We start from the raw sequence: 10,932 nt of genomic DNA, 5'->3' as shown, positions 1-10,932 counted from the left end.
GAACCTTGCTGCCTGGTGGAGTCCCGCAGAGCGCGTTCAGCCCCATCCTTTGCTGTTCTGTTCACACAAGTACTTCGTTTTCTTTTTGGTTGGTTGTGGGGTTTGGGTTGGGGTTTTTTAACTTTGTTGTTGTTTTTTGTTGTCGTTTTTTAAGTCATCAGTAAACTTCCTTAGCTCATTCGTTACCTTTGGGGGGGAATAATCTGCCTGTGGTTGATTTATGGTCTCAAAATTGGCCTGCAAGGCTTTATCCCTAGTTTTTATTTTGAAGCTGCTATTTAAAAGATGAACATTTCAGAGTTGATTTTTAAATTCTTACCTTGTGCTACAAAGACACAAGTTCTAAGACAGTTGGCATTTTCCTGTTCAAAACTGGAAGATGAGTGAAAGAGAGGGGTTTTGTTTCTTGCCGGGGGCGGGAAGGCAGAGCTGAGCCAGAAGTCCCTGCTCTCGTGGTCAGCCGGTGCGTCCAGTCTTCCGCCCCTGGAAAGGCTGGGCCAACTGGTGCTGGAGGTGACCCTCCTCCCTGCGGCCGCGGTGCCAGTGCACGGTACAGCTCACGGTACCTACGCTTTGTGCAGACTGTTTTTAAATCTAAAAAATAAAAAATTTATAAAACTTAATTAAAACAACTTGAGCATAGTAGCAAAATGTATTTCTGTCACTAATTACATTTCTGATTTTCCTGGTAAGACATGAAGGGTAGATGAGATTTTGGAACTAAGAAAAATGACCTAAACTATGTTTCTGTTAAAATTCAAGTTGAAGCATGACACTCAGTGTAACTGGTAATATTACTTTTCTCATCTGGCATTAGGAAAGTAATATTGCGTATGAACAGTTTAATTTAGTAAAGGAGAATAAAATCTCATTTTATCATGAAAAATTACTATTTCAATTTGTCATTTTGGCAAATAAAATATGTAAAGCAGACCTGTTGCACGCTGCCTGTCTGTACAAAGAAAGGATTGACTTGAGGCTTGCCGATTCCAAGTTTACGTGGTACTTACGCAGTAAAAAGGGGAGAATACAATCTTTGTGGACAAACCAAAATCCCCAGGAGGGCTTACAAAGAAAAGGAGGGGGAGCTGTGATGCTCTCACGCATCAGAACTACCTCGTTTTCCAGCGCCTGCTTCCGTAGGGCCGTTCCGCCTCAGCCACGTCAGCGGGAGCAGACTGCACCAGAGCCCTCCGCAGCGCGGGAAGGCTCTTCGAAGACGGACGGATTTTACTACCTGCTGCTCCGCGTACCTGATTACGCGGTCACTTAACGCACCGTGGTTCCCTGTATTTGCAGAAAGTTACCTGTGCAAAACATCCTGCGCAGGACCGAACCCAGGTTTGTTCCCAGCCTCAAATACAATCATCGGTGCGCGCGTACCTGCGTACGTTCCAGTCCTAACGGCTTGCTGGTCAGCCTCGCGCGGCCATTGCCCGCAGCTAAGCTCTATCTCCTGCCTCTCGCGCCGACGTCGTATCTCTCTGAGGGGAGAGCAAACAGCAAGCAGAGCACCGCGCAGCACCTGGGCCCTTGCTTCGATCGTGCTTTCTGCGGCGCGAGCCACAAGGGAGGGGGCAGGCACAGCCCTCCCCGCCGCCGCCAGCTGCCCCGCGTCCCCGCAGCCTGGCCGGGGCTCGGCCGCAGCGTTTCTGGGCCGCCCAGGTGAAGCGACCGGGCTGCGCTATCCCGCCCTGCCGTATCGCAATATAAATAACAGCCAATATTAAACGTTGCATGATGAAAATAAATGTATTGACAGTAGGAGGATATATTATGCACCAACCCATTAACGAGCTAGAAAACTCGCTACGTTACTCCCTGACTGTTCTGATAATGCCACTCAGTTGATATTACAACGCTTTTTAAAAAACTTAAATCTCACCAGCGGTGTGCGCATGCAGGCACCTGCGTGCTCCCGTCTTTATTGCGAATCATCTTCAACGCCAGCTACGCAGAGAGCAGACGGAAGACACCTGTTAAAGCATTGTAATGGTCGCATTTATTGTAAAGGAAGCGGCGTGTGATATTCCAACAAGCTGGACAGCGTTAAAACCAGAACTACTAAGTGTTAGGGTTAATAAAAAAACCAAACGAAACCCCAAAACCCCGCTACAGGCTGGTCATGATCGGACAGCGAGCGCCTATTGCTAAAACTGCCAACAGGCAACGGCCATTACACTGTTTCACACAACCAACAAACGAGTATCGTGCCTTTTTTATTTTTTTTTTATTTGCAAAGTCAATAAAAATCCACTGTTAGGAACATAATAATAGAGAAAAATGCTTCATTTGAAAAAAAGAGGTGGAAGGCAAATAGGAACAGAACTAACTTCGGCGCACAACTACGTCAGCTCTTGCAGGCAGAGGGGAGTCAGGGCAAGGGTGACCACATCCCACCCCACCGAGCAAGTTTGCCAGGGAAGCGGCTGCAGAACCTACTTCACCGAGACAGCTGAGCCTATCTATCTATGAAGTAACTCGAACAGTATTTTATACACAGTCATCTGAACAGCGTGTAACTTGCTTTCCAGAAGTACGGTTAGCCTGCCTGCCCAGTGAAACACCATGGCAGACGTTCAACTCCATGCAATCAAGGCGGCAAACTTCAGCTTTGTCTAAATTCGGGCACAATCAGAGGCTATGAAGTATCCGCTACTCTACAGCTTTCTACCGCTTACCTCGAAGCAAATTTTTTTAAATTTTGGGTTTGTTTTTTTTTTTGTTTAATACTGACCTATAGAATCTGTTGCTAATCAACCAGCAAGGCACCTAAGTAAATTCACAAACAACCCAGGCTGTAAAACCGCAATATCCCACAGGCAGGCAGACCTGCCGCTCGCAGAGGGTGCGCCTGAAGGGCACCCAGCCGAGGCCATCGGAGCGTAACCACCAGATGGAGATTTTCCACCCTACAGCAGCCGCTCTGCTTGTGAACTTCCTTCCACCAGGCAAAGAAATCGCAGCAACGACCGCCCCTCCCAGCCCAGGCGCTCAGGCACTGCCGTCAGCAATAAGCGGACTCCGGCCCTCACAGGAGAGCAGCTGGAGGGAACAGAGGGCCTCGGAGCCGTGCCTCTGCTACGGCCGGCTGCGCTAGCGGAGCTCTCCTTCAAACCCCTCCCTGATTCCCCTGGGCTTTTACCGGAATCAGTTCACAAGATAAAAGAAAAACCAAACCTCCCCCCTTCCACCAAGCACACAAACTAGGTGTCTTTAAAATACGGTTTTTGTAAACATATTACAATATATTTTTTCCATTAGCATCTGAATTGCCTTTTTTTTTTTTTTTTTCTTTTTTTTAGGCCAGCTGTAAAAATGGTAATTTTGGCCTACTTCTGCTTTATTGACCAGGCAGTATTTCCTCCCGCACAATAGGTAGAATATTCTCAGGACAGGTCCCCTGCAGCCAGTTGTTGAGCAGTGACCACGCAGGCAGCGGCCGCGCTCCCTCCGGGACGCCTCAGGAGCTGATGACGTGCCCCGACCAGGTCTCGTGCTTGGTTCCCGGAGCTAGATGGGTAATCACCACCTCCACCGCCTGAAGCTTCTCGTTCTTCGGGGGGATGGTGCACATCTTGTAGGTGACCTCGTCGCCTGCCACAGGAACGTACTCGCCTTCGATGCTGTGGAGGGGAAGCTTCAGTTAATCATAAATCACATAAACACTCCTAGTCCTTTGCAGCTTATTTAAATTTTTATCATAATGATTATCTTAGGTGCTCAAGATACTTCAGGTTTTTTTATAGAGCCCACCATCCACCAAGGCTTGATGTTGATTTTGGTTGTCTTGCACCAAAATCCTATGAAAACACTATAAACACCACCACCACCCTGAAAAAACAAACACAAAAAACCGTACTCTACTATGCCTTAAAAAATAATCAGCTGAGCGCCGCCTTGGACAACATCGCTGTGAACCACACAACCACCTCTTACTCGCTGGCAGCACTAGAGGGCAGGGCTGACGCTGTTTGGCACTTCGTTTGGGGGGTTGTTTCTGTAAACTATGGGAAGTTGATTTTTTTTTTTCCCTTCTCTCACGCTTCTGAAGTTTTTTTTTTTCTCTTTTTCGTTTTTTAAAGAAGGATTGTACCATGTCAGTCAGTGATTTTACCTTTAGGTTACTCCACCGTAACACAGTTCATCTGAGGTATGAAAAGAAAAAAAAGAGCCCAATTAAGACACGGTGTGGGATACTTCAAAATTACTTGCTGTGAAAAAAGAGAGTTCTGTGACCCTGATGTGTTACACCGCAGAAATTCTCCTCCAGCATCCAGCACTTAAAAAGATTTCCAAGAGTCGCTCGCTCCTACCCAGCCGCTAGCAGCACGATGACGTGGGATGCTGGACGACTCGCACCGTGCATTTGTTGCTGCATGCGAGTCCTTAGCTGGGACCAGGGGGAGATGGCAAAAGGCCTGTCGCCTTCTGTCCGGAACTATGCACTGACGAAACGGAGAACTGCAAAGGGTAACAGCCTTCCTCGTTTCTACCGCTGCGCTCACGATGAGAGCTTTTCAATAAAAATCCCAGCGTGCGCCAGTGAAGACAGGCAGAGATGCCTTCCAACCTGCATCGCCACAATTCTCTGACAGTAGAAAGGATGCTACTGCAGCTTTCTTTAAATATACCCACACGATCCCACGCTCAGGTTCCCCTTCTCTGACAACCTAGGCTCTAGATTTCTTGTTGTTTGTGGGTTTTTTCAGTGTATCTCAGCAGCATTTGTATTTGTGAACAGAGAACCGCCACCGAGTTTGTTATTTGCCTCACCGAGACCACACTGGGAGCACACTCACACCACCCAGGAATTTTACCCCACAATGTTTCTCTTATTGCAGGGACCTAAGATTTTAGTAGTGCCCTTCGTATCTACTCTCATCTTGTGACCTGTTATCATTACGGCTTTTCTATTGCAGGAAAGACTGGAAGGACTGATAGGAGGTAAATATACCGTCACTTACTGCCAGTTGTAACTTCACATCAGATTTTGCCTCTCCCCCCAGTTCTGCAAAACTGCTTCAGCTTCATCTCCTGCACTGCCTCTTCCCCCCCCTTCCCCCTTTAAGGGCTGCCTCGGCTCCTGCTCCCCTCCGACTCGTGCATCGCGACGGCTGCTCAGGGAGCTGGTGCACGGGGCTGGGGCTGAGCAGAAGCAGCCTGTAGTCAGGGATGAGACAGGGTAAGCAGGCGTGTACAGGGGAAGCTAAAACTGACCCATAAATTCTAACTTCTCCCATGGGAAATTCAGAAGAAAAGTCATTGTTTGCTAACTGATTGTATCAACATGATATTGAAAATGCTCCTGTATCTAAATATGAATCTAAAACCTGCTAGGAGGAGTTAAAGGCGTTCCCAAGGCCTGTGGCTTGAAACATGTGTCCTTCAGACTGTATTTCCCTGGGCTAAACCCCTGGTCCAGAGCTGCTTGTGACTGCGGGAATCAGACCTGAGAGGGCATGTCCTGAGCTGAACTCTTCAGAGCAGCGCCTGGGAAAACGGCAGCAAATTGAAAACAGAAAAAATATTTACAGAAAAGTCAAGATAAAGCCTCCTTCATCAGACCTGACAGCCCTTTCCTCCCCACGCAGGCTGATCCGACTGACCTTTATTTACTTCCAAAGCCTCCAAACCGACCCGTCAGCCCAGCCCTATCACACTGGACAGACTACGTTCAAGCTCCTACATCTGGACTCTTGCTGTGGCTGTCCTCTTCAGTTACTGCCTTCATTTATACCCCGCCTCCCCCATTTCTAACAGGTTTAAGATTTCTTCAGGTGTGAAGGGGTTGCACACTCAATACTTACTGTCCTTTCAGGAGCAGAGCTTAATTTACCTTTTTTACTGCCAAAGGAATTTGCCACCAAATTCTCTGCAGCTTATCCTGACTTTAAAACAGGGTTTCAAGCAAGGGTGAGAAGATGCTACTTGTACAGTCTCAGAGCCTGACAAGTGGACATGAAGCCCCAAGAGGAGACACAAGAGAGGGTGTCCTGGTTTCAGCTGGGATAGAGTTAATTTTCTTCCTAGTAGCTGGTGTAGTGCTGTGGTTTGGATTTAGGATGAGAATAATGTTGGTAACGCACTGGTGTTTTAGTTGTTGCTACGTAGTGCTCACACTGGTCAAGGACTTTGTAGCTTCCCATGCTCTGCCCGGTGCACAAGAAGCTGGGAGCGGGCACAGCCAGGACAGCTGGCCCCGACTGCCCAAAGGGCTATGCCACACCGTATGGCGTCATGCCCAGTATAGAAACTGGGGGAAGAAGGAGAAAGAGGGGAACAGTCGGAGCAATGGCATTTGTCTTCCCAATTAACCGTTACCCGTGATGGAGCCCTGCTTTCCTGGGCATGGCTGAACACCTGCCTGCCGATGGGAAGCAGTGAATGAATTCCTTGTTTTGCTTTGCTTGCATGTGTGGCTTTTGCTTTACCTGTTAAACTGTCTTTGTCTCAACCCACGAGTTTTCTCACTTTTAGTCTTCAAATTCTCTCCCCCATCCCACCAGGGGGGAGCGAGCGAGTGGCTGTGTGGGGCTTAATTGCTGGCTGGGGTTAAGCCACGACAGAGGGTCAAACCACGAGTGAAAAGAGGAATGTCATGTAAGAAATGACATCATCCCGCCTACTTCAATCTCTTGAATGATCCCTTGTTGCCAAAAAAAATGTTGCTGTTGAGCTAAAACCACATTGCCATGAGCAGTAACTCACAACACAACCCATGCAGGATGCCAGTCCCACCTGAGGAAGGTAGCATCTTTGGAAGGCAACACAGCACAGACATTTTATCTGTACGAAGGAACACGGGACTAGCAAAACACAGTGAGCAGAAACACTTTCCGGCTCAGATGTAATGAATGTAGACAATACGAGCTGAAGCGGAAAGTCTACACTGACTCAAGTACAGCTGAGCGCCTGGAACAAGTCGTAAAACATGTTTCTTCATGCGGCCTCGAGCACCGGGACCAGCTGCAGACTGTTTCGGGGAGCACAGGCAGAGCAGTTACGTGGGGCTGGAACTAAAGCAGCATCTCCTGACATTACAGCCACCCACGCCACAGCCCCAGGTCTTGCCTTTGATTCCTGCACAGAGGATGAACGTGCACAGCGAGCGGTGAGCTCAGAGTCACCACTTTGCAGGCATCAAATGAAACGGATGCCCTGCCCAGGAAGGGATCTCATGTTTGGCTGAACGTTTTTTTTAATGAACAGGAACCTTACATGTTCTTTAAAAGCTCCTGTAAAACAGGATGAGACGCAGTTAGCGAAATAAACATTTGAAATCTGCAAAAGATATCAGTAGGTATGGTTAATGCAGAAGGAAAGTGGATTCACACCATCTCCTGAAGCACCAAAGATGTGCCAATACAGGAAGGCAGTGTTTTAAACTCCTGAAAAAGAGAGATAAATTACTTATCACTTGAATCTTCAAATTCAAGTGAGGAAGAAGTACAGCTTGAGTGCTAAAAAAGATAGGGGTTTTGTTGGGGTGAGTTTGGTTTAAAATTGCAATATGAATATATACCAGGATGGGTTCTGGTAAGAAAGGGATTGTAGGTGTACTGGTAACCAAAGTGGTCCTGTTTTTTCAAGAAATTAAGAACGAGTGAATCAGTACGCATGCAGGAACGGTACGCCTAACGTACGATGGGCTGCAGTCAGGGAGAGGAGAAGCAAAGGGACTGACCCAGACTGGAGGACACGCTCTCAGCTATCCCTGAGAGCCACTGCATCCCGCAGCACTTGTAGATGACTGGTTGGAATACTGCCTACAGCCTCTGGTCTGCACAGGAAAAAAAAAAACCAAAACATTTGCTGACCCAAGTTTCTTACACTTGAATCATGAGGTTAAATACTCCCGTTCCTTCTTCTAAACAGATCACATTAGCCCCCAAATCCGCACAGCCTAAGCATTACCCAGAAAGGCACACTTTTCTCCACCAGGAAGCGCTTCTTACAGGACCAAGCACTATGCTGACAGCATCAGATCCTTTTTTGGTTTCTTTCCTTATCCAAACTGACGCTACAAGCCACTGAAGCTCATGATAAAACCTCATTCAACCCCAACATGGCTGCTTCTCATCCCCTAGTTCGTCTTATTTCTTTCCTTGCTTGTTGAGGTGACCTACCTAATCAAGACCAGGTCTGTCCTTTGCACAGCTGTCTAAACAGCTTGCGGCCACACAAACAGCTCAGATTTCATTTTCTGCTTTTGGCCTTTACATTTTTCTCCCACAGATCAGATATTCTTTTCTTTCCTGCAGCTTTCTGATTACCAGTTACTCTTGGTGCCTACGGAATATGAGATTATTAACTCGTTGCCCCAGTGCACATGAAAAGCGAGAGCACAAAGGTCTTCGTTTGCAGCCTGAGCAAAACTGTTTGTGAACAGCGTTCCCAGCACAGTGTTTGCCCACCAAATGCTTCTGGGATAGATGCAGACTTACTCTAGCGTTGTTTTCGCTACGTGATGCTTAGAAGCACGAACAAACAACATCCAGACTGCGCAGTACTTCTGGTGGCGTCAAGAAGGAACAATATAATGGCACTTGAAAGGTGATGAGATGGTATGGCACTGGAGGCGTAGCCCTACACAACGCTGCAGGAAGATCCTCCATCAGGAAGCAATTACCGTAAGCGCTGGGAGGGAAATGAACTGGAGAAGATCAGAGAAAGTAAATCTTGGAACAGATTCAGCCTACAACAGCCACTCTATATACAATATAAGTTATCTGAAAAATTTGGTAGAGGAAGTTAAATGTGGACTTTTTGGATGTTATATATTGATTAAATATTTTTAGATCTGTATTTTTTTACTTTTACCCTAACTATATATTAAGTGTTGATCTGGAGGAAGGTGGAGATTTTCACTGCTATTTAAGAGATTAGCATGCATGTGCTATTCAAAATAATGAATATCTATGTATCCAGGAACTTCAAGACACTTCAACAAATTAAGCTAAAAATAGGAAATCCTTTCCTGATGTTAGTGTCAGAGTGAGACACAATAGACTGAGTTTTATACTATCCAGCAACTCCCATTTCCCAGCTCAGCGCCAGTTTGGTACGGTGGAGCATTTTATCCTGCACTATTTTTAGGGAACTGGGAGGTTATTAGGAAATTACCTAAATAAGGAATGTTCTAGTTCTTCCTTCTCACAGCTGCTATTCATATTCCAGGGCTCTAGTTAAACCTCTTGGGACAAAGACTAAGTCACATGGAAACATTTTTCAATACGAATTTTCAGTGAATTCAGAGCCTTGCTGGTCAACAAGCCTGCCATGGATCGCACCACATGGCCGCTTCCCACGGATCAACGGGCCGTATTATCTCGTGGGCTTCTTAAAGCTCATTTAACACCTCAACACACCTCCTAGGAAACCCGTATTTTTATTAAACGGCAGGAGATGACAGAGTAATGAACTAGTATGAGTTACTAATCCTGAACGCCCTCCCATGCAGTCCCAGGGTAAGCCGACAGCTCCAGCATTCATCAGCAAAGCCAGCGATGACCTTATCGAGCCAGCTGGCAGGCAAAGCAGAAGCAGGGCTGCCTCTCACCCACCAGTCACACTCCTAACTGGGACAGGCAAGTGTGAAAGAGGTCCAGACACTGAAGAATCCCAGCTGTTAATATCCAAGGTCTCTGCTATGGGATTGCCCCGGTCTCTGTGCCATTGCAGAGAGATCTTCCCAGGAGCTGCCTTGTCTAGGACAGAAGCTGCACTTCCCTCCCAGGACAGCAGATGCATCATCCTCTTGCCCGGTTCTCTACTGAGATCTCTAGTTGTGGTTTCTGAATCCACGTTCAGCGATAGTTATGGCTCTATATCTACTTTCAGCAGCTAATTCAACACCAGGCAGCACACCGCACACCATGAAGAAGAAACTGGTGATCACAAGAGGCAGAGCTTTCCACGGATGCCTACACAGACTCAGTCAGAGGTACAGAAGATGCCTGTTCCTGCAAGCATCCAGCTCGGATCCTGTCACGATAATACCTACTGTTTGCATCTGGAAACCAAAGCCCAGGGCAGTTATACTCTGTGCTCACCAAAGAAGCTCCCATCCTCAGGGGGCCACAGCCTTCTTCAGTCCCCACTGCCTGACTTGCAGGCAGAGTATAAGTCTTGGCTTTGACCTATTACAGTTTATATCATTTAGGTGGAGATTCTGGGAAGGTTTTGCTGCAATCATAACTGCAGCAAGCTGGTTCTCCTGCATGCACCAGTGCAACACGTGAGTTCTCTGAACCAACTGGGGGGGTGTGGGGAACTCTTAGGAAAAGGCTATCCATGTTCTATTCATTTCCAAACCCCTCTCAAGTAAGATCTGGTATTCTGCTGCCTCTCCTCCCCGCCCCAGATAATCTACTTATTTCAGACACTTCAACAGATGCAGCAAGGCACCAGAAAGGGAGCATGTCAGGAAGGAAGTGTGCAGCCATTAAGTGCTTTAAGTATTTTGCAGGAAATCAGAAAGCTCAGATTTGGCTTCCCAGCAGCCCCCGAGCAGTCGGTTGCAGCCAGCAGAAACTGTTTTGCTGCTAGTTCACAGAAAAGGCAGGGAGGCCGGAAAGGTTTGTTCTCTCAGTTCAGATTCAGCTCTCAGTTTGTTTATAATTACCAGTTAATTTTCAACCCATATTGTTACACTCCACCAGAAAAACAGCATCACAGAAGAGCCAGAAGAGGAGATATGGCATTAATGCTTGGCATTAAACATAGTGATCTGCCAGAAAATCAGAGGAAAGAAAGGAGCGTGAAAAGATGATCTCTCCATAGACACGAAAAGCTCAAAGCCAGCTCCTCAATGCAGCAGGATAGCAGCAGGGATGCAGCTGGGTTCCTCCCTGCAGGAAGGTGCAGCTGATGGTACATCGCTGGCATAGCCAGAAACTGAGATGCAACAGCAGAACGGGACCATATCCC

At 47.2% G+C, this 10,932-nt stretch overlaps 1 protein-coding gene across 2 annotated transcripts in view; it reads right to left on the bottom strand.

The window, feature by feature from the left end:
* Positions 1–453: 453 nt before the first annotated feature.
* Positions 454–10,932, bottom strand: part of CARHSP1 (calcium regulated heat stable protein 1) — a 39,319-nt gene continuing 28,840 nt past the window's right edge. For both annotated transcript variants that reach the window (XM_082312140.1, XM_082312139.1), the window contains exons 4-5: positions 1,384–3,626; positions 454–594 (exon numbers count right to left, since the gene is read on the bottom strand). In XM_082312140.1, the coding sequence (XP_082168266.1) occupies positions 3,464–3,626 (163 nt within the window). In that variant the 3' untranslated portion in view covers positions 454–594; positions 1,384–3,463. The remainder of the gene's footprint in view (positions 595–1,383; positions 3,627–10,932) is intronic.

Source organism: Platalea leucorodia (assembly GCF_965183815.1).
Source record: "Platalea leucorodia genome assembly, chromosome: 5".
Lineage (NCBI taxonomy): Eukaryota > Metazoa > Chordata > Aves > Pelecaniformes > Threskiornithidae > Platalea > Platalea leucorodia.
This window is presented reverse-complemented; position numbering and strand designations above follow the sequence as displayed.